This window comes from Maylandia zebra, linkage group LG10 (assembly GCF_041146795.1).
Source record: "Maylandia zebra isolate NMK-2024a linkage group LG10, Mzebra_GT3a, whole genome shotgun sequence".
Lineage (NCBI taxonomy): Eukaryota > Metazoa > Chordata > Actinopteri > Cichliformes > Cichlidae > Maylandia > Maylandia zebra.
In genome coordinates, this window is record NC_135176.1 from 27164829 (window position 1) to 27188973 (window position 24145).

General features: G+C 41.0%; 1 protein-coding gene across 5 annotated transcripts in view; it reads left to right on the top strand.

Annotated features, from left to right (window-relative positions):
* The window catches only part of cadm1a (cell adhesion molecule 1a), a 479781-nt gene that overhangs the window by 443092 nt on the left and 12544 nt on the right, over positions 1–24145 (top strand). For all 5 annotated transcript variants that reach the window (XM_004551218.5, XM_004551221.6, XM_004551220.4 and 2 more), the window contains one exon: positions 23712–23840. In XM_004551218.5, coding sequence (XP_004551275.1) covers positions 23712–23840 — 129 coding nt within the window. The remainder of the gene's footprint in view (positions 1–23711; positions 23841–24145) is intronic.

Consider the following 24145-nt stretch of genomic DNA (forward strand, 5'->3'; position numbering starts at 1 on the left):
GCTTCATCTTTTGAAAAAAAAAGGAAAGAAAAATTGGATAAGCTTGATATAATTAAGCCCCATTCAGCTGCATTTACAATGCTGAATATCATTCATATTTTTCACTAAACGGATATATGAAAGGTTGAACTAGTCTTTTACGCTCCACATTGTTGATAGTTTGCATGTGTGTGTGTTTGCGTGCGAGTGAATGAGAGATGAATTGTAAGACACTTGTGGAGAAGTGCTATGTGAATGTATCCAGCTGGCAAACGAGACACCAGGTTACTGCAAGAAAGGGAGGAAATTAGAGCGTCCACAGAGCCTGCAGCTACTGCACAACCTGTACCTATTGGCCATTGTTTATTTCTCTGCTTCATCTGTCATCAAAAATCACTCAACCTCCCCTCTATGACCCCAGTAATAAAAATGAGTGACACATTGCTTTATTGCCATAAACACACCCCGTGTTGCAGGTGTGCATACAAAAACCGAAGCGTGGAAAAGGCAAGGATAGTTTTGTACATTTATAGGCAGGTTGTAGGGCCAGGTAGGCTATGCTCTGTCTGAGCAGGACTAGCCCCTCTTTATGTAGGACTTCACAGGACGAATATGTCTTGTCCCTCGTGTTGAGACAGCGTTGCACCTTTTTATTGGTTCTCAAATTGTTATAGTGCAGGACAGACCGTTTTAGAAAGTCTGGCTTGTATCCAGAGAAGCAGAGAAGGCCATCATCTTGGGTCAAGTGCAGATTAACCTGTCACAGTCTTTTGCAGCTTCCGCTACATCCAGCGGGGAAAATTACGAGTCACCACGGAGCCACAGGCTATGCAGATTTAAGCAGAGTGTGATGGAAGCTAACACAAAGAAAAAGAAATGCAGCGACTGTACTCTTGAAGGCCGATGGATGGTGATTCTTTTTTCCCCCACCAGTTATGTTTTTTTAGTTTCGCACGTGGACGAACGTGACATAAAGAAGCATGTGATCAAACAGACATCTGCCAATCTGTTAGCGAGGGAATTCAAGTTTTTTTTTCTTTGCCTTCACGTGCTAAACATCAAACATGCTTATGCGTGTTTCGGGTGTAAGTTTGACTTACGTGCTACTACTGAGAGTCCTAAGAGTCCTATATTTAGTTTCTTGGCATCTGGTCGGCGTAGCCTTTAGCCTAACAGCTGCAACTTGAGCTTTTGTTAAGAATAACTTCATCTGGACAAATAAGCTGAACCTGGCCTGCATGACTCACACAGCATGCTCAAATTTACAGGTTTGTCAAATATTGTCAACACTGCTAAATCACTTTCTTTGCATCGCTAAATCACTTCAGAAAGCCAAGTGAAACGCACTTGTTGCTCCCTTCAAGCGCTCCCTCCAAAATCAAGAATTTTGGTGACTCCTAGTAACACGATAAAAAAAAAAAGTGATAATTCATGCTCATATTTCCAGGCGTAGTTTGTAACACCAAGTCAGACCCTGCTTTTTAACAGCCTCTGACTCTGTCCGCACTGACCGCCTCACTCCTTACAACCTCTCAAATGCAGTTGCCATGGCGATGTCCCGCTTTTCGTGACTGAAAGAGAAAGGAAGCCGAGACACTGCTGAACTGGAAGGCTCTTCCCAAGATTGTCCATTTCCCTGTAAAATGGGCTAGGTACAGGGGAGGAGGCATGGAGTGCAGGAGGGAACAAATTAAACATGCAGCAGAGAACAGAAGAGGCTTTGAGATGAGCTACCAGTGGACTGGAGAAGTGGGTGTTGAAACGTTTTGTTCTTATAAATTAAGCTTTAGCTGAGAAATGAGAGAGCCAGGAACTGGAAAAACTCAGACATAATGACTGACTTTATTATGCATGTGGATAAACTCGGCTGCACTTCTGGCTCTGCGAAGTTGTTGTGGTAAGAAGTCATTTCACTCGTGAGACCCGCAGAGTTGGAGCCGCTCATGTGAAACAAAAACTATAAAAAGAGTTATATAAAGACTTGACTAAAGTGATACCAACTCATTTTGCAGGACAGCACAAACAATTTCAAAGCTCCAACCAAAATTCTGTTCGAGCAAAAGAAACGGCTCCATAAACAACAGAGGAGTTCAGTCAGGTTTGAAGCAAACTTGATGGATATTTTAGAGTCCAAACACAATCATACATGATTATATTCGCGGTTCATTCACATTTCTGAGGGTGTATAATGAAAAGAGGTTTATTCATCTCCTTCATGGCCACTTTTTCCCTCAAAGTGAGCAAAGTAATTGATTTATTTCAATATATTTTCCAGAATTGCACCCATGGACGCCACATTTAAAAACCGGTCCGTTTCTTTCTGGAGGATTTCTTTTCATCATGTAACCTGCATGATGTAAATCAACTCTGCGCGTGCAGTTTGTTTCTTAGAAATGCACAAAAGCTGCCAACAGTTCAGAGGCAGCTTTTTGCTGTTAGATGTTCCAGCAGCATTTCTTCTTCTCATCTCACTTCCATCTCCTCACTCTTAATGAAAGGGCATGCTGGTGGAGGATGTCAGTTGCTTTTGCTGATGGCTAGGTGCACTCACTAATTTCCAATCCGGAGAGGTGAGCACGTCTGGAAAGGACACACCTGCCAACACGGCTGTCAGCAAGCATGTGAGAGTAGTGGGATAATTGAGCTGCGCTCAGAGACCTAATAGTGGAGAGGAATACAGCAGTATAATGGCCACTCTGCTCACAGTGGGATTGCAGCAGGTGAACCAGAGAACTTTTCTCTTTAATCCAAGGACTAAGCTGTCACATTTGAATGTCATTAAAGAGACAAGACATTCATTAAATGACAAGGACACGGTGTGCCAGATTACTCTGGTACTGATGTCCAACAAATGTAGTGATTGTGACTTCAGAATTTGATCGCTACAGTATCCGGCAGCTAGCTGTGGGAATTCTTTTCCTTAAAGAGCGGCTTCTGTCTGCTGCGCGTTTGATCCGCGGGCTCCACGTATGTTCGTTTGTCGTGAACGTGGAAATCATTTGGACAGACATGTGTATTAAACTCTGGCAGAATTCCAAATCTTTTGACATGAGGAACAGGTCGGTGCAAAGCTCAGACAGCCGCGCACAGATGATCTTGGGTTGACTGACTATCAAAGCCACAGATGGCACTGCCAACATCACTGACTACTTAACATATTGGTAGGTGAAAGGGACACCGTGGCAGGTTTTTAACTGGCACAGCGTTGGTTTGATGATTGTTTTTGCTAAAAAAAAAAAAAATGTTTTTTTAAAAGATCTGATACTGATAATGTGGTTTGTAATTAGAATTATTTTAAAAGTCAGATCTGAACAGATGGACTTCTGGAAAACATGCAATCTTTGATGTCAGGCAGAGAAAAACTTCCATATATCTGCTTAGAAGTCATGTTAACAAGATCTCTCTTAAAGCTTCACATCTCAACTTAATGCCATTAAAACAGGATATAGTTTTAGCTATTTCAGCGTGACTGTTGTGTTGCACAAAATGCAAGCTGTTATAGGAAGAGAAAGACCTTTGGTGGAACTGCAACATTATTGTCTATCTGTATTTAAATCACGACTGTATATGTAGAAGAAACTGGCAAAGTGCTGTCAACAAGATGTGATTGTCCTGAGAAGTATAGTGTAACCGTAGCTGTGCTGCTGGGATCTCTCTAGATTGAGTTTGCACCTGTACCAGTGTGGGTTCTCCTCAGGTACTCCCTCCCACATGCCAAAGACATTCATATTTCCAAACTGGCTTTACAAGCTGTCTCCTAACTCTCACTCCATAGGAGTTTAAATAGGAAAAACAGTTCAAATATTTATTGACCAAGACTTAGACAGGCTCAATGGACTTACTTATGTAATTTTCACTGTAAAATTAAATAATAATTCCCGTCCTCCAGGAACCATCTGAGTTGTCTCTCTAGCCCAGAATGGTTAGGCAAGGTAATCTGAAGCACATATGGCAAAATCTTTCTGTCTGAGCTCAGACCTTGTGAGGACCTTGTGCTATTGTGATACACTGACTAAAGCTCATCGTCTCCTCTTTATGGAACTGTGAGTTTTGTCTCTATCAGAAATGGTAACAAAATTACAGTATTTTAAAGAGCACTTGTAGTATGAAAACTAATAAATGGATGTCATCTTACTTTTGACATTAATGTCTGAGAAGAACCAGAATGGCAAAGAACCAGTGCAGCAGCACAAGTAGTATACAGTCTTTTATTTCACGCACAGTGAAGTAATACATTTAACAGTGGTTCACACATGACTGTGCAGACTTACACAAGTAAATCAAGAATAGGTACAAACCAGTTGAATCAAGTCCTCTATTGCAAAGAGGCACATTGCAGGCGAGTTGCTCTCATTGGTGCAATGTGAGTCAGACTGATTGCAACGTGTTGGCAATCTCTCTGCATTTTTAAATCAGACGGCAGATATTTGCAAACCTTCATCATTCTGTCTGAGAGCGGTTGCAGCGGTTGTTTGGAGAGTGGTTGAGATCACCTGGCAAAACAGTGGCATGGTTGTGAGATCCCTGCGGGTGTCCTTAAACCAGGAGTTGGCAGCAGATCATTTCTTTTGGGCTTCAAGTAGAACGAGGAGCACGTGTCTTTGGCTCCTTACCGTGATCTTCAAGGGACGTTGCAGACTGGTGAGGCGTGATCAGTCTGCAACAATGTTTAGGTGTGTGGTACACGGCAAAATAACTTCCGAGACTCAGGGTTTCCCGACAGAACATCACACCTTAATATGATGATTAATGTACTTCCCTTCACCTGTGGAGGATTTTATCTCTGGTGGGTTATCAAAATCCAGGTGAACATCTTTTTCTTGTTGTTTATTTTGTTTTTTAACTCTAAGTAAGTAAAAGTAAGAATTGCTTAAGTGTTAAGACTGAAGGACGCTGTAGTGATTTTAAGCAATGGACACTATGTAGCTGATCCACTGAGGAAGAAACGTTAACAATACAGATAATAAGGTAACGTTGTTGAAATGTGGTGTTATTTGATCAAGCGAAGTCGCTCACAGACCTTCACTGCGAGTGCTTGTGTGTATGTTACAGATAGATGCATTTGTATTAGAGGCTGGCACTCAGTGGCTTGAACCTGCCTTTGGGGCTCTCTTCAAATGAGGCACATATGCTGCATTAATTAGTTTTAGGCACACAACTGAGTGTGACAGGTGACAAACAGCCCCCTCCCTCTATGTGACTTTAAAAAATGCATATCTACTTTTATAAGTCACACTCCTTTCATGAAGGGAAAGTTAACCTCTAAGGTTCTGTCTGTCGTTCTGGCTTTTTATGATGAAATAAACAGCAAAGTGCTGAAATGCTTAAAGTGTAATCAGCGGTTATTCCTCTCACCTGTGACACAGATGTGATGCTTTCACTCTGCGTGGAGTGAAATCTTTAAGCAATGTCAATAAGTGCAACAACTTTAGAGGCAATTTTTGAGATATATAGCAATAGTTTTAGTACCCGTCAGTCATAAATATAAAGCAGGTGCCACTCGAGCCTCTTCTCGTTCCTGCATCAAAACATCGCATTCGTGTTTTCTTTTCCAAACTGAAGAATGTGAAAATACTGCATTAGGCCCGTGTGCACTGCTGTTTCAAATATTTTTTATTAAAATTATTTTTTTATCACTTGAAAATATCCATGCTATGTATTTTTTTATCGTGTTGTTAATGTATGTGTTTTTGCTGCTTACACCATTAGGGCCACCAGATGTGCACACATCAGTGAGATTATTTCACACTAATCCAAACTGTCAATCTTCCCCATCTGTCGCCCAGGTCTGCTACCTGCTGAAGTGAGAACACCTGCAACACAGGATCAGCCTCACAGTAACTGCTACCACATCAAGCCCCTTTTAAACCTTTTGTAGGAAAAGTTTTGCATGTTCGCTATAGTAATAATATATAAAAAATAACATTAAACGTCAGCGTTATTACAGATGAAAACAATGATATTATCCAAGCTATCGTGTAATATGTCCGAGATTATTATTCCTCCTATTTCTGTTAACTGCATTTACATAATCAATGTACAAGTTTGAATCACCTGTTTATGTAAGGGGTAAGTAGTTCTTTTCTCATTGGGGGCTTGATTATAATAAACCATAATCTCAAAGTGGAGCTATTACACCTATTTCCAGCTACGTTATTTTACCCCTGAATTCTAATAGTGTAGTTTTGCATTATTACCATTAATAAAAGAATCCTTGTTCAGCACCTTATTTCATCCACAATATAAAACAAGCGTTTTACCTCATCTCCCTTTTAGGCCACACTTCCTTTAGGCAGATTTCCTTTGCATGGCCACCCCTTTAAAACAGAAGGTTTGAACAGCAGGCAGGTGGATCTGCTGTGCATACAGCCAGAACTCTGAGCCTGACAATGACGATATCAAGGATACCTCTCTATCGCATCATAAAGATCCAAAAGTTGATCTTTTTGATGCAAAATGAGCATTTAGGGTACTTTGAAGCCTTGCAGGGATAACTTGACCTCATAATTTGAAAATTTGGCTATGAAAAATATTATTGTTTCCCTTTAGGCCGTGTATGTTGTATTGTATAATGACCTGCTTGGACGTTATTAGACTATGCAGTTTGGGATTTGCATGTTCTCCTCATGTACTGAGTAGACACTCAGGCTTCCTTTTAGCACCTGTGTCACAGCTAAATGCATAAACACAGTGGGAGCTGTGTTTCCCTGCCTCTGTTTTCCACTGCAGCTGCTGTTTACTCTTTGGGTGAAGGGCTGGCTTGATAGTAAACTTGAGAAGAAAATGTTTTTTGAGAGAATGCAACAACTATGTGAAGAAATAGAAAGCTGCTCAGCACCAGATCTGATGTATGGAGATCATGTTCACTTATTATTAGTCCCAGTGCACCGAAATTAGTTGCAGTTCACCTAGAGGACACTCGATAGCTCTCAATGAATTGGAGTGAACGGAGCTAAGTGGCTTAAATAATTATTCACAGTTGGTCTGAGTGTGAATAATTATTTTTATTATACTCATATACATTTTACTCAAGATAGCATTATGCTATTCTATATTCATATTGGTTAAGACATCCTCCCTTGATGGTTCCTGTTTCCAAGCAATAACTGCAATAGCATTTTCCAGTGTCATTAAGTAAGAACAGACATTTACATGCAGTATGTGTATAAAGAAGGGGAACTATAAATGCACATGTCAAACCTTGAAGCAGATGGGCTACAGCAGCAGAAAACCACTCCACATGCCACTCCTATCAGCTAAGAACAGGAAACTCAGATACAGTTCGCGCAGGCTCACCAAAATTGGACAAGAGAAGACCGGAAAAATGTACCGTGTCTGATGAGTCTTGATTTCTGCTGCAGCGTTCAGATGGTAGGGCCAGATTTTGGCGTAAACAACATGAAAGCTTGGATCCATCCTGCCTTGAATCAATAGGTCAGGCTGCTACTGGTGGTGTAATAGTGTGGGGGATATTTTCTTGGCACACTTTAAGCACCTTAGTGCAAATTGAGAATTGTTTTAATGCCACAGTCTACACGAGTATTGCTGCTGACCCTGTCAATCCCTTTATCGCCACAGTGTACCCGTCTTCTGATGGCTGCTTCCAGCTGGAAAACACATCATGCCATCATGAACATCATCAAACTGGTTTCTTGAACGTGACAATGAGTTTATTGTACTGAAATTTCCTCCAAAGTCACCTGATCTCAGTCTAATAGAGCACCTTTGGGATCTGGTGGAACAGGAGGTTTACATTTATTATTAAAAACCTGACAGTCATCTAAAACACAAGGATTAATTCTGCATAGACTTTAATATCGTTGTATAATTTGATGCCAGACCCTAAAATAGTTTCAGTACCCTACTAGTAGTTATTGACTTTACCTTTATTACTGTATCAGTAACATTAATATATTTATTTAGGCTAAGGGTAGCCCACAGATAAGCCTTTTGCTGCCTTCATGTGTCATCACAGTGAAAAAGCACATTATACAAGCCCACTGAAAGTGCCCCTCATTGGTTCTTTTTACTCGGCAGTGACTGTGCTGGTTGACAGTTCTGCAACCTTTGCCTAAATAATGTGCAAATTAGGATCTTATCACAATGCAGATAAGCTATAAATGCTAAGGCCCATAGTCAGATGCCATTATCAGGACAACAATTCAGGACACATAGTGCATGTCACTAAACTGCAGAGCCACGAGATGCTGCAGTGACTACTGCTCATTAAACACACAGAGCAGACACGACCCTCCATAATTAGCACAAAATAACTTGTCTTTAGGTTCATGTATTTTTCCATGATAAAATATTTCTTGGATAGCATGTCAGTCGTTTATCTAGTATTCCGCTTTATTCGTAGAATAATGAATTATATTGAATTCATTTCTTAAGTGTTAATTTCCAGGAATGGATTGATACTCTCAGCTCCTAGCAGACTGAGAAAACAGGTGGTGCGCATGAAATGTGGTACAAAATAGGATCCCAAGGCATTTGACCTGCATGTTCCTTGTTTTTGAATGCTCTTATTACAATTTGCATGTAGGACTAGTGTTGCCATGACAGCAGCTGAGTCTTAAAACTTTCATCTGAGACAGTTGTACTCTTTTTGAGTTTGACTCATCCAGTATTGGCAAGGAGAACGCAGGCCGGCAGGCCGGGGAGCGAAAAGTTACAGTCTGACTGGATTTTGTAGGGAAACACCTTTATTCAGTGGTGTGGAATACATCTAAAATGAATATCTATTATTTAATATTCAAAAAATAAAAATGAGATCTGAGAGGAAATTGAAATTGATTATTAATAGCTGGTGAACAGCGCCTTCTTTCCTCCTTCCTTTTCTAAATGGAACGTGCAGCTCTCGCCCATGAGGTCTCTCCGAGGCTCTGGCCACTCTGTTGTGGCATTTTTCTTCGCTCGCTTGCTTCTCTTTCTCTCACTTGGCTTTCAGCACAAGTGTTGGCACACAAAGTTAAAGTAAATGTTTTCCCAGTTTAATTCCACACTGTGCCAACCCGAGATCTGTCGTCGCAAGATCTTAAAACCCACCAATAGACGTTTGTTTACGACACATTCTTACTCCTATCACATGCTGACTCTTGCTCAGGGTCCATCCACCCATCCATCCGTCCATTTACTTATCCAATGCGGGGTCACAGTGTGGCTGGCGCCTATCCCAGCTGTCCCCTTTAGCATCATTTTCCATAGTACCAGCAGTGCTTCAGAACACTATTATGACAACTGAAGAAGCACAACAACCGAGTTTGCATTAGGAAGTGTGGTGTCACATGGCACCATCACATGACTAACCAGAAAAGGGATGTTTGAGTCTTATCTGAGCGTGATATTTCTACATTTTAATTTAACTTTTTTATTTTTTTACTTTTAAGTTTCTTTAGCTGTTTTCCTTAGTTTAGGGAACAAAAATTCTTATGTGTAGTAAAACATAATGGATGGATTAAAATATACTCGCGCATTATCGCCACATCCTTGGTTACCACATGTATTATGCCGTTCTATACACAAGATGTCATTTTGATGCTGGTCTTGATGCAACAGCAATGGGATAACAAAGGATCCTCTTTTAGGCCTCAGTAACATAGCAACCAAACCCTGATATCTCCTGATGATTGAGGAAAAATGTGCTTTCCCCAACCAGTTGTTGTGTGGTTGCCAGAGGTAAAAAGGGCGTAGCACCAAAACCCTCCTTGTGATGGCTTCAATCTCTAGCAGATTGCTGCAGTTGCCTGTAGTTTGCATGGAAGAGCCAGCTTGTCTGCAAATACACTTCGTTTACTCTCGAAGCTGTAGTGTAGTTGTATCTGTAAATGCAGATAAAACTGGGATTATTGTACTTGCCCCTAAAAATCTTAGCAAACGTGGGGTCTAACCAGATACTTACCGTGGCCTCTAGTAACACTGTGAGGAATCTTGAAGTCTTTGACCAGGATATGTGCTTAATAAGCAAATATGTAGGCTGTTGTAATTTGGCGCTATATGAATACAATTAAATTGAAATTTAATTTAATTTAATTTAATAGTGGGATTTCAGCCAGAAACAGAGTGTATTTGCTTTCAAAGTAAAAGCTGTGGCATAGCACAGGTGAACGTTCTGTTTCTTTTCACTGCAGCTTGGCGAGTAGTGTTTGCCGGCAAACTACAGGCGACTGCAACAATCTGCTAGGAGCTAAAGCAGTTGCAACTGGGTTGTACCTCTTTGCATTCAATTTCACCTTGTAATCCACAGCAAACACTTGCAACTGGTCAGGAAACACATTTTAGAGAGCAGAGACTGCCAGATGGTTGCCAACAGGTCTCGAGACCTGTGTAACTGAGGCCTTTAAGAGCAATTTCTTCCACATTTAAAAGTAGAAAGAATACAATTTGGAAGGTTTGTGTTTTGTACCATGTTTCAAAAACATTTAATATTTTTCCCTTATACGAAGTCAAAGTTATCGCTTTACAATATTAACCCTGCATGTTAAAAAAAATACTCCTACCCTGTTTGAATATGAAATCAAGGTCTTTAAGGAGCATCCATATGTAGGTGTGAGCCCGTCTCAATGTTGTGATGAATGCTCCAAAGATCCATTGAAAAAGGACACTATGGGAGTATTGCTAAAACATTAACACTTTTGACAAATGGGCAGTATTTGAAAGACTCTGACAGACTGGTGTTGGTTTGTCAGACTGCCCTGCACATAGAAAATGACACTAAAGAGGAACCCGCTGCATCAAAATGTCTATGCCTATGAATCACATACTGGGCAAGCATCTACAGTGGGGCAAAAAAGTATTTAGTCAGCCACCGATTGTGCAAGTTCCCCCACTTAAAATGATGACAGAGGTCAGTAATTTGCACCAGAGGTACACTTCAACTGTGAGAGACAGAATGTGAAAAAAAAATCCATGAATCCACATGGTAGGATTTGTAAAGAATTTATTCGTAAATCAGGGTGGAAAATAAGTATTTGGTCACCTCAAACAGGGAAAATCTCTGGCTCTCACAGACCTGTAACGTCTTCTGTAAGAAGCTTTTCTGTCCCCCACTCGTTACCTGTATGAATGGCACCTGTTTGAACTCATCATCTGTATAAAAGACACCTGTCCACAGCCTCAAACAGTCAGACTCCAAACTCCGCCATGGCCAAGACCAAAGAGCTTTCGAAGGACACCAGGAAAAGTATTGTAGACCTGCACCAGACTGGGAAGAGTGAATCTACAATAGGCAAGCAGCTTGGTGTGAAAAAATCAACTGTGGGAGCAATCGTCAGAAAATGGAAGACATACAAGACCACCGATAATCTCCCTCGATCTGGGGCTCCACGCAAGATCTCATCCCGTGGGGTCAAAATGATCATGAGAACGGTGAGCAAAGATCCCAGAACCACACGGGGGGACCTGGTGAATGACCTGCAGAGAGCTGGGACCAAAGTAACAAAGGTCACCATCAGTAACACACTACAACGGCAGGGAATCAAATCCCGCAGTGCCAGACGTGTTCCGCTGCTGAAGCCAGTGCATGTCCAGGCCCGTCTGAAGTTTGCCAGAGAGCACATGGATGATACAGCAGAGGATTGGGAGAATGTCATGTGGTCAGATGAAACCAAAGTAGAACTTTTTGGTATAAACTCAACTCGTCATGTTTGGAGGAAGACGAATACTGAGTTGCATCCCAAGAACACCATACCTACTGTGAAGCATGGGGGTGGAAACATCATGCTATGGGGCTGTTTTTCTGCCAAGGGGACAGGACGACTGATCCGTGTTAAGGACAGAATGAATGGGGCCATGTATCGTGAGATTTTGAGCCAAAACCTCCTTCCATCAGTGAGAACTTTGAAGATGAAACGAGGCTGGGTCTTCCAACATGACAATGATCCAAAACACACCGCCCGGGCAACAAAGGAGCATTTAAAAGTCCTGGAGTGGCCTAGCCAGTCTCCAGACCTCAACCCCATAGAAAATCTGTGGCGGGAGTTGAAAGTCCGTGTTGCTCGGCGACAGCCCCAAAACATCACTGCTCTCGAGAAGATCTGCATGGAGGAATGGGCCAAAATACCAGCTACTGTGTGGGCAAACCTGGTAAAGACCTATAGTAAACGTTTGACCTCTGTTATTGCCAACAAAGGTTATGTTACAAAGTATTGAGTTGTATTTTTGTTATTGACCAAATACTTATTTTCCACCCTGATTTACGAATAAATTCTTTACAAATCCTACCATGTGGATTCATGGATTTTTTTTTTTTCACATTCTGTCTCTCACAGTTGAAGTGTACCTCTGGTGCAAATTACTGACCTCTGTCATCATTTTAGGTGGGGGAACTTGCACAATCGGTGGCTGACTAAATACTGTTTTGCCCCACTGTATATGTGACGGGTTCAGAGTGAGAACAGGTTGCAATCTTAGTATTTTATGCAAATTGGACAACCCCAGTATCTGAGATTATCCCTTGCCACTGGCTTTACTCACTTTGAGCAGCACTGATACAATTTCTGGCTACAGTGTGAGCTGCACTGTGTGTGAAATGCAGCACATTTTCATTCTCTTTTTCCTAACACCATCCATGCATGTAAGCCGGTCTGAATTTCCTTTGAGGTGAGGCTTGGATTAGAGGCCGACACCATACACTCAGCCTTGCTAAAGGATTTTATTATCATGGCAGGTTTTTGTCGGCGTTGCTACACCTCACAGAGATTGTGCCACAACATTGCTCCTCAAAGACATCCATAACAGCATCACGAAGCACAGCACGCATTAGGGACCGTGATAACAAAGAAATGCAATGCTTGGCATCCATCTTTACCCAAAGTCTTGTGATTTTGTCTCTTGATTCTGCAGCGCTGTGCACAACATGCATTTTATGCATGTTTGAATAACTTTTAGCCAACCAAACATTACCAGCAAATGCACTGATGAGTTTTGGCTTTTGAAAAGAACCTCAAACTTTTTTCTTTCAATTTTTTAAAGAACTGTCCTTATTTTATTTTCATTTTTTTTGAAATGTAGAGTCAATGAGGTAAGCTATGAGGGATTTATGTAAACCCCTCATTTCTCAGTACAACCTTGACCAGAGAATGTACTAGAGTCTGTTTACTGCATGTATGTAAATGTAGCCATTGTCTTGGCTTCTTTTCTAGGATTAGCCCTTCATTTTCTTGGCACAGTTCCTTCACCCAGGGCTCTGTCTGCTGTGTACACAGATCCACACAAAGCCCCCGATGTCATTTCACTGATACTATTCTGTCTCACAACACCAGGATACACAGAGTCTCTTCTGTTGTTATTATCAATATGCCAAGAGCAGAGGAGACACAGGACTTGACTTCAGCGGTCCATTTATTTCAAGACCTGCTATTTCTGTGAATTTGACCTTGACAAGAGTTTTCTCTTTGGATCATTTACGCTGTTTTTTTTCCCTTTTGTTGCTTGTTTTTTTGGCATTTTCTTTATCATAAACATATCATTGAGTTACTTTGACCTTATCTCTGACAAAGTCAGAGATGTTTTTTAATTCAGTAGATGTGAAGTTCTAAAAAATACATCAAACACGAGTTTATGTGCACAGACCAGGCTTCTGGCCACCTTTCAACCACAAGCATAACTCTTCATGAGCTTTTCAACAATCGTTGGAATGGCCGAGGCTGGAGGCCGCTCAGTGACAGCGGGGTGGGAGGAGAGTGTTGGCGGAGGTTTGGCGGGGCAGGGGGGAGTTTGATAATCTCGTGTGAAAGAAGAACGAGCAGTCTGCTGGTTGGAAAGAAGCTCTACCAGCCCCCCCCCAAAAAAAACAACCAAAAAAACAGTGTCCCCATTAAAAGGACTGATGTGCATCTCTGCAACAAGCTGCAAACTCGTGTGGCCTTGGGAGCCATAGAGAGTCCTCACTGTGTTAGAATAAGTCACTCCTGAGACCACTAAAAGCCATTATTAGAAGGTGTTTATTGAGCTAGCCGTGGCCTAGATACAGCTTAATATCCTGAGAACAGTTATAGACCATAATTATATTACATTTTGGATGAAGACTGGCCATGATTAGATAAATGATGAATAGCTCCATCAGATAAAAAAAAAAAGGTGCAAGGTTTCTAAGGAGATAATGCACTGTTGGCTTATTTTTGCAAGTATTTGGAACATTTCCTGTCCTTCTCGAGACGATATTGTTTGACACAGAAAATGGAATTCATTACACAGACAAAGGTTTACATTACACAAGAAACACCACGAAAAAGGAATACCAGCTTCTTTTGTTTCATTTTACTCTCCCACGCACATCTCTACCCTAGGTGTAAATTAGATGATATTTAGTCTCTGTGTAAACATTAAGCAAGTTTCTTTTTCAGATAGGTTTGAGCTTTCTATTTTAGAATTGCGCCTAGAAGTGTGTGCCAAGAAAGGGACTTTAAATTGAACAGTGGGAGTGTGTTATTTTCAGCAGATAACGCCCCAGTATAACTACTAATTACACCTTTCAGTCAAAAGAAATTAAAGAAAATAAATTGCACTATCGTTTGCTTTGTCTTTGTCTTTTATTTAAAAACTGTAAAACGATGTTCGGACTTGATTTCTGGAAACTGCACGACGCAGTTACACGACAGTTGAGCAGCATCAGGTGCAGCTGAGTGTAGAAATAATATGTTTTTGACTTCCAAAGGACAAATTTGAAAGCTTTGTAACCTGCCTGTGCACTTGTGTGATTCGTCTGGAAGTTGTTTGTGTTTTTAGGTCCTGATGGCAGCAGTACCAGAAACCCTGTCATGGTTGGGTAGTTTAGTTTCGATTACTGGCAAATTCCAATTTCAGCTTTTTGTCCACAACACAGCCCCTTTGATGACAGGTGTCACAACCACTACTATGTGAGTGTACCATTCTGCCACTGTTTAGAAGCGAAGGCAGGAAAGTTGCCTGTTGCCTGAAGTTATATCAGCATGTGAGATCAGAGACAAAAAGGCACAAAAGTAGAATACCTGGTTACATGCTGGTTGGACAACATTTGCCATGTTGTAGTATGTGTATTTTTTTCTGAATTCTTTGCATAGGTACTTGTTCAACGTCTGCACTGTGACTAGTGAAGCAAATACTATCTCAGTGCAGTGTTCTGTCATCCGATGGCTATAGTGCACACTTTGTCAAAGATACCTGAGCAGGAATGTGCAAATCTGTGATAAAATGATGGCTCTTGAGAAGTGTCGCAGCTTGTATCCTGATAGAATGGAACAGACAGTGACACATCTCACAGTGCCAGTTTCAAGATAGTGCAGGGCAACCTGCTTGCAAGTAGGAAAAGTCGGTGTTTGCACTGAATTTCTTTTGCTTGCACCGACCAATTGCAAGTAGTTACAATGACAAACTACCACCAGTCACCTGGTGGGAGGCAACTTGTCTCCAAACAGTCTCAGTGCAACTCAGAAAGACTGCAATCACTCTCAGCGAGATTACTGAATGTTTGCAGATAATCACCATTTATAAATAAAGGCATGTTTCCAACACATTGCAATCGATCTGAGACAGTTTGCAGCAATGAGCACAACTCTTCTGTGCAAAAGAGGACTTGGCCCAACTGGCTGTGTTCAGGTTATGTCCCTATATAGGATGCTGAACATGTGTGTCAGCAGCTACTTCACTATTTATGGAAAAATTTTGGAATTTTTTGTGTCAGTTCTTGGAGGTTCTTGCTGGAATCTGAATGTATGCCTTTATTTGTCAGTTGCAGTTGCCCACAACCGAGATGGCAGACCTTGCCGACCGTACATACAAAACAAAAACATCACATTGGGGAGACAGGTCAGGCTAGGTAGCGAGGGAAAAAACCATCAAAATGTGTAACACAAAAGGATAATTCAGGAATGCACAGATATCAACACACCCTCACACAATAAAACACAGACAAGCAACATGGGAGAATATGCCAGTGTGTACAGCTGGATCTGGGACCGCTGCAATCTTCGATTGCGCCTCCAGCTGATCCGCTGTCCACATCGGATGGGAGGTAAGCATGGGAGGAGGCGTTGGATTCAGGGGAGGGAGGGTCATAGTGAGGGTGTATCAGTATCAGTGTACATGTTTCATGCGTGTGTGTGTGTGTGTGTGTGTGTGTGTGTGTGTGTGTGTGTCCCAGTTAAGTGTCACCACGCCCAATTAAGCGAAGGTCAACAGTCTCCAGTGGACCCAGGTGGCCTTGAAGGAGGGACAAAGAATTCTGTCAACAATCCTGTTATCATGGAGAATTTTTGTTCTTCCAGTCAGCTTCGACCTTGGCAGGCCTTCAGCTGGCGCCAGTGGGATAGCCACATAAGTGAAGATGGCGAATGTTTGGGTTTAGTGCGAACAACTGCATCAGATTTTTACAGTTGGTCTAATGTCCATCACTGGTCACCAATTCTCTCAATTCCCATTCTTCTTCTCCAAGATCTTATCCATAGTGCATTCAAAACACAGCCTGAGTACTCGCAGCCCTGCCAATTGTCTATCATGGCGGCCAGCCTTATGGGATTTTGAACAGCTGTAGCCGCTTCTTTTTCTTCGATAAGCCAGGTCCGAGCCATCTCCAGTCAGCCAGAACTCTGTGTGCCATCTTTTTGGCACCTGTCTTTTATTTTGGTAGAAATAAGGAAAACAGTTCTATTTGGGCTAGAAAAGGGCTACTAGAAAGAAATAGGCACTTTTCTTTTGAATGAGGTTATACCCAGCCAGTGTGCAATGCCCTCGAGATGTCTTCACCATGGTGGAGTTATCTTTTTTGTGGTACTGGCCCAACTTTTATAGACTTTGCTTCTATTCTCAAGTGTTCATCACTACAGTGTTCCCTCAGATCCCTTTGCCAGTAAAATAGTGAGAGTGATGGTGCTATTCAAGAAATTTGAATAGCAGAAAAGATCTTTGTCTGAAATGTGCTGCCTACACCAGTAGGCATCAGAACATTTCTTCTGTCCATTATGTCGGTGTGGAATAGGTAATGTCCCTGGGAGTGCCATCAGGCTTTTCAGTTGGTAGTGGAATAAATGAAAATATAAAGGTTATATTGTAGGTGTGTTCGAGCCATTATTTTTGGATTCCTGCCCATACAAAGGAATAAAAGTCAGGATATCTCAGGCTCTGCTGTGTCGATTTTGACCATTGTATTTTTATTTCTGTGTCTTTCAAACTTGCCGACAAGCCTTCTAACTTTGTTGAAGTACTCTTTGAACATCACAATATATGCGGTTTAGCTCCTCCAGCAGTCTTTTAGGTTTTTTTTTCATTTACTATAGCATACATCAAAAGTAATGAGGACTTTTGAATCACAAACATGCTGCAGAGTCAGCCGAGGTCATTAAAGCCAAAGAAGTCTCCGAATCGTTGCTAAAATCAAACGTCAGAAAAACTTCATGACAGTCTTAATAATCATTTCAATTTCAACTTTACACGACCCCGTAGCTACTTTCTTTTTCTACTCTGTATTTCTAATGGTGCTGCTGTCTTTTTAAAATGACACCCCTTTTTTTGACATTTCGAAAAAGACTCAATAAATCTTAGGCCAAGTCACTCTGTATGTAAGCAGTGTGGTTCGCTACCCGAGAGGCAAAGGATTTAACTGACATTTTTAAATAGGTTCAATGAATGGGTTCATTGGGACTTTAATTACATTCACTCTTTAACCGAGAGTGTTGTTGGCAATGGAAGTGGATCTTGACAAGCCAATGTGCTCTTATGACACCCCACCCACATAGTACTGCTGTTATTCTGATTGCCCCTCTATCTACAAGCAGTATGGGCACACCAGTGAAATCACTAATGCTTAATTAGCAGATTAGAAGATCCAATTAGGAGATCTCCTCTGTCTCAAATCAAGCCTCTGTCAACACGCCCTATGAAATGAGATAGTTCACATCTCCAAATAAGGTGGATGTTTCTAAAATGACCACGCTTGATTGACAGTTGCATTCTCGGCTTAGCCCTTCGGACACCTTGTTTGATAAACCATCCTCGATGAACCATTCATAATTATATTCTGAAGTGACAGCACAGTACATAACCTCTAAACATAAAGTAGTACTCCAGCTTTTTCCCCATGATGTTTGGTGGCTCTGCTGGCTGTTCCGTTCTGAGATGAATGTTTCTTTTTCAGAATGTGCTGCAGCAACCAAGTAAAGCTACATTAAACCCTTTAATAACCCATTTGGCCTCATCAACACACTAAACAGCTTCACCAGTGATTTAAAAGATTCTGCAGGTTTTATTAGTGGTGCTGCTGCAGTATAGGAGCTAAACTGAAGGACAGCAGCTGAGTTCGCTTCTGACTCCCTAACCTTTTCTCTCAATGTATTTTTATTGTAGAATTATCTAATAAGAGCTTTTTTCCTGGTATCAAAACCATAGAAAGGAACAACCATCTCTGTGTTAATGGCTATCCTGTGTGGGAAATTTGAACACTGTTTTCAGTTGTAACCCCAGCAATATATATCTAATGGATCAGAGGCATTAGAAGAGAGAGACATGACACTCAAAGATTGTTTAATCGATAAGTAAACAAGAATTTTATAAAGGCAAACACTGCAATTGTTTCATCTGCACAGACAAAGAGCCAGCTGTGTTGGTGACAGCCATATGTCTCTGTTTTATGGCTGTTTGTTAAGATATGAGTAGGTGTACTTTATATTTCTTTGTTCTGCATATTTCTTTACTGACAAGTGGCCAGTTCGTTACAAGGCTAAGGCAGAAAGAGAAACTGAACTGGATAAGCAGAAGATGATGGATGGATGGATGGCTGGATGGATGGATGGATGGATGGATGGGTGGATGGATGGATGCTGCTGAAGCTATAGCATTGTTTAAGCGGCACATATGTAGTAGAAGTATAAGTTGCAGGGAAATACAGGATTTAAACCTTATCTTGAGCACTGGCCCTCGAGGCATTACTATGACTGGATTTTTGATGAACTTTGGTTGACTTGAGAGCTGGCTCTTTAATATGATTTTATAAATGGCTGGGGTTGCTTTGGGATATTATTGTTTGTGGAAGTGCTTACTGTAACTATGCTTTTGTTTCTATCTTGTTTTGTAATTAATACAAAGTGCTGCAGCTACAGGGAATAGACTGTCACAATTCCCATTTTGATGTGGCTCTCAGATGCTATTTATTCATGACAGAAGTGACTTTTATGGAAAGGCAAAACTTGAAATTGTTTTGAATTTGCACTCCTTTGATTGCTAAAACAATGATCCGTGCAATTTAAAGTTTGACTTCCAATGTGAGATAATAACGCAAATGTACTGTATTTTACTGGGTGACAGTAATTGCTCATAAGTGATACTCACTGGTATGACATGCAAATTGCTTTGTATGGTATGACTGGGACTGAGTGCTTGCAGAAATTGACAGCACTTTAACACAGTTTTGGCTTGCAAACAGGCCTCATTAAAAGCAGAACATTTTTCTGCTTTTTTGGTTTGATTAAGACAGAAATTGTTGGCTTTGTCATTCTACCAAGAACTTAATGCTGCTGCGACTGTTATGATTCACGGATGAGTGGACTCAAATGCAGGACACTGGAGACTGAATAATTCAACAAAAAGCAAGTTTAATAGCTGATGAAAACATTCCTCAGGGTTGAGTAAAAGGAAAGGTATAAATCCAGAAGTCCAGGCATGCACAAAGAAGCAAAGGGAACAAGAAGAATCCACGTGACAAAACATGCTATCCAACACAGGGGAAGACAAGACTGTATAGCCAATCACAGGGGTAATTGGGGTTGGGGAAGCAGTTAAACAGAAAAGAAAATAATGAGGACAGGGCTGAAGATAGCCAAATAGGGAAAAACTAGAAGGTAAAACGAACCAAAACCCATTGTGCTGTGTCATAGCACAACCGAAATTACTGCAGATGTGTGCAATGAGCTTGCACTGTCATTGCTCTTGAAATGGTTGCTTTAAAGACAGACACCAGATCTTTGAGAACTCACAGTTTTTTGCCTTTTTGGCAACTTTAATGTATCAAGATGGCGATAAAACAGCAATTGGGTGGAGTTAGTCTGCTATCAGTTTGCAGCTGAATGGGATAAAGATGGCACACGATCTCTTTGTGATGATGCCGTGATTAACTTCTATTTGGAGATTAAGTATCGGAATTTCAGGAGCGGGACCACGCCTCCAAACACGCTCCTTTTGGTTCTCATCTATATAGGTTCCCTCAGTCCTACAAGTGGTCATTCCCGTTTATGTGCCCCACCCTCCCTTGCCTTTTCAATTCTTTATCTTCTTCAATTATCTTCTTCGCGGCCCGGTAGCCACTGCCAGTCCCCTTCGAGGCCTTCCCCAAACTGCAGCTCAATTCATGTCCAAGCCATTCACCTTTACCTACTAAAAAGCTGTCAAACATAAAATCAGGACGTGGGCCAGGCTAGTGAAAGACACAGTCATTCACATGACACAGAATTAAACGTTACATTAACATAAATTTCTCAACAAAGTGGCACAATTACTGCAGGGTTGAAACTTAACTGCAAAATGGCATAGATGCTTGGAGACCTTGCTTTGATATAGCAATACTACCAGAATACAACTGTTTGGCAACTAGTTTTGTAAAGTCTCCTACTGCAAAAAAATCGCAGACAAGTTGCTCTTGTCGGCACAGACTGATTTATTCGGTACGGCCTGGGTTTAAATGAGATACTGCAAGACACACATATTAACAGAATGCCTGCTCTAATAAATTAAAGGCAGTGCTGTTTTATAAGCCCAAATCTTCCTTCTAGTGCAAGACCACAGTTTACACATATCCCTCCTACAAGGAAAAAGACTTCATCTTATGCATGTAAATCCATAAGGCAGGGCTTATTATTCTAAATAGCAACATAATATTATGCAAAGACTTGTGGAGACTTTGATGTTCTCTGCCTTCCTTTCATCTTAAATTAATTTAAAGGAGGAAAGTTTGATATAGACAATCAGGACTGATCCTCTGCAACCGTCCGATCCACCTCCACCACCCTGACCACGCCGCACACACGTAATCTCCCCTCCCCGAAAGCCAAAGTCCACATTAACATCGTAATAGGAAAGTGTGTTAAAGCAAAGCTCTTGCAGCCTGACAAGAGCGAATTGGATGTCAGAAGGATTCCTGCTCAGTTTAATTGAATCTGCCCAGCACTAAAAAAGAAAATCTGAAGTCAAAATAACCTATTAGATCTATCAGGTAATGTTTTGTTGAGTTTGACAGGTAGCGCTGCGCTGACCTCCCCACTCCCGACTCCATTCCTTCAGGTTGGGTAATGCAGGTGTGTAGGGATGGTATCCATGATGTTTCTCTCTCTGTTTCTGTTATTCGTTAATCAATTGCAGCCTGGCTCTTTCTGTTTTCTGGAGCTCACTCAGCAAATCCCCCGTGTAGAACTAGGCTGGAGAAGCATGTGGAGGGGTTTTTAGTGAGTTACTTCAGCTAATGGATGGTGGGGCTGAAGGTCTGCTCCATGTGTGAACTGAATGCTAAGAACTGGACGTTGTTCAGTTTCCAGGCTTCTGTAAATATTTTCAGTAAAAAAAGAAAGAAAGAAAGAAAAGAAAGCATTAGTGTGGAAATGAAGGTTGGTGTAATGGTATCAAAATAAGCTAAAAGCACGTAAATGTACCTGTACATGTATATTATGTTGAATACAAATGTGCTTCATGAATACACAATGAAGCCCAGGTCACATCTCAGTGCAGCGTTCAGCCATGTGAATCTTCTCTCCAGCAGCCGTTCACCTTCCTGGGGCATAATGTGGGGAAAGAAATGTCCTCATGCTTTGTCCCATGAAGGACCAATCACGTCGGCAAATGGATATTAACTTAGGGTTGTCATGGATCCCTACACATGATCAATAGCTTTCACATAGCATTGCAACCAAGGACTTTAGGGGACTGTTGTCCAGTCACAGATGTTTTTTGTGTTGTTTTTTAACCCAACTCCTGCTCTGAAACTTGATTAACTATCCCCACTGTGTTAATAATTTGTGAAAGTTTGTTTTGTTTAGGCACGGTTGCATACAAAAAAACATTTTAAAGACTTATTTTTCTAATCATGAAACCTCACAACGATACACAAGCCGTGGCGAGTAGATTCTTAATGAAAGGTACAATACTGAATAATTTCTCGTTTGGTATGACTATGGTTATTCTTAATCAATTCTTGATTGCAATCCAAACAGTTATTGTTGTGGCAATTTCGTACAGTGGTTATTAAAATGTCAGCAAGAGACAAAGGAGCCAGACTGAACTCAGGAAAAGAAAAAAGTCCTTCTTTGTCTTGTGGGAGAGCAACTATGGAGCAATCAAAACAACACAAATTGCACAGCGTAACGCGTGATGTGTGTCACTATATTAACCCTTTGGTTATGACCAAGTCCAACCCTAGGCAATCAATTGTTCTTGCAAGTCTCTGTAATTAGAACAAAAAAGTTCTAAAAACTATTTATTAACTCATTTTTAGCTATTTGTTATTTAAAATATAGGGTTATCACATATCGTGACCATGACTTCAGAGGTCTTACTATACATGCAGCGAAATTCTACTTAAGATAAAGAGCTCAGCATGCTAATGAAAAACAAACGACATAAAAGAGGCATTAAGATCACTAGTTAAAAACTGAAACTGCTGATGAGGTTTGGACACATAGTTTGAGTACAGTGAGGAAAAATTGTGGTATAATTGTGACTTTGGTGTTGTTAACATAGGATCGAAGCGTGGTATGTTGTATGTGTCACAAGCTAAACATGCATCCTGGCCCTGAACAGCTCACCTGTCAATATCTAAACATATAGCTTACTGAGCCATATGTGTGTGTGATCGCTGAACGAATCAGTGTAGTAAGTTGATTTGGTCAAAAACTGAATTGGCTTCCTTGATTTTCCCTGCATTGAAGGGATTACACCCTTTTTGAGTACAGTTGTAAAGTTGAATAAATGTCAGTAAGTGTACACTAAGTATTAATATATATATATGTTAACCTGTGATTTTACAAAATGAACGATCTCTCCTTATTTGCAGCACCATTGTTGCTTTTCAGTAACAACTTTTTAATATTCTTCATAACTCTGTCTGTACTGTTCCTTCTTACTGAAGCTGGTCGGTCTTGATCGGTCCATTTAGAAGAAATGTCGAACGCGTCAAACGCCCCCCTTTTATGTGAGCGCGTGCAGAGCCTGAAGCAGAAAGCCTGCTTTAACAAAGGAAGTTGATAACCACCCTTGTGATACCCATTATGTCTGACTGAGCTAACACAAAGAAACACTTGCTATGTCAAACTTGCTTCTTAGTACACCCTCTGGACCTCCATATGATTACGAAAGGACCTGTGTCAACATGTTTTTCCATCAAAAAACACATACGTTAAATTTCTGCACAAGACTGCTGACATCTGTGTCTGCATGTGTTTATTTCTTCCACTGAGCTCGTTCAGGAAGAGTAAAGCAGTATTAAATTCATTTCTTTTGAAACACAAGAGCGACAGTCATGACAGTCAACCAGGCAGCTCTGGATTTACTGGAGTGTATGGGTTAAGTCCAAATCTTCGGTTTTGTTAAAGCAGTGCATCTTAGGCATTGCTGCTCCAAAGTTCCTCTATCTAAATGCCTTGTATTAAATATAATCTTCATTTCTATCACTTTAACTCTCAGACTGTGTGGTAGGGATTTGGTGGCTGATCGCTATTCTCTCAATGTCAGGAGAAGTTTTAGTAGCACTGTTACTGATTTTGTTTTTTCTTCCCATTCAGATTCACGAGCCGGAGAAGGAGCACCCAGAACAGTGGACCATGCAGTTATCGGAGGAGTGGTGGCTGTGGTCGTGTTCGCTATGCTCTGTCTACTCATTGTCTTGGGACGCTACTTTGCAAGACACAAAGGTAGTAGATATAGGAAATGTCTAAAAACAAAGTTGCTAAATGTTTGAATGTTGATACAGTTGGGTCAACTGCTCATTAGCACAAATATCAAATCAGCCAATCAAATGGCTCAATACATTTATGCATTTAGGCATGGTCAAGATGACCCGTTGAAGCACAAACTGGACAGCAGAGCAATGTGCCAAACAGACTGGTCTGGTCTTCTAGTATTTTAGAAACTTCTTTATTGAGATGCCACACAACCATATCTAGGTTTACAGAGAATAGTCCAAAGGTGAGAAAAGAACCAGTGAGCATCAGTGCTC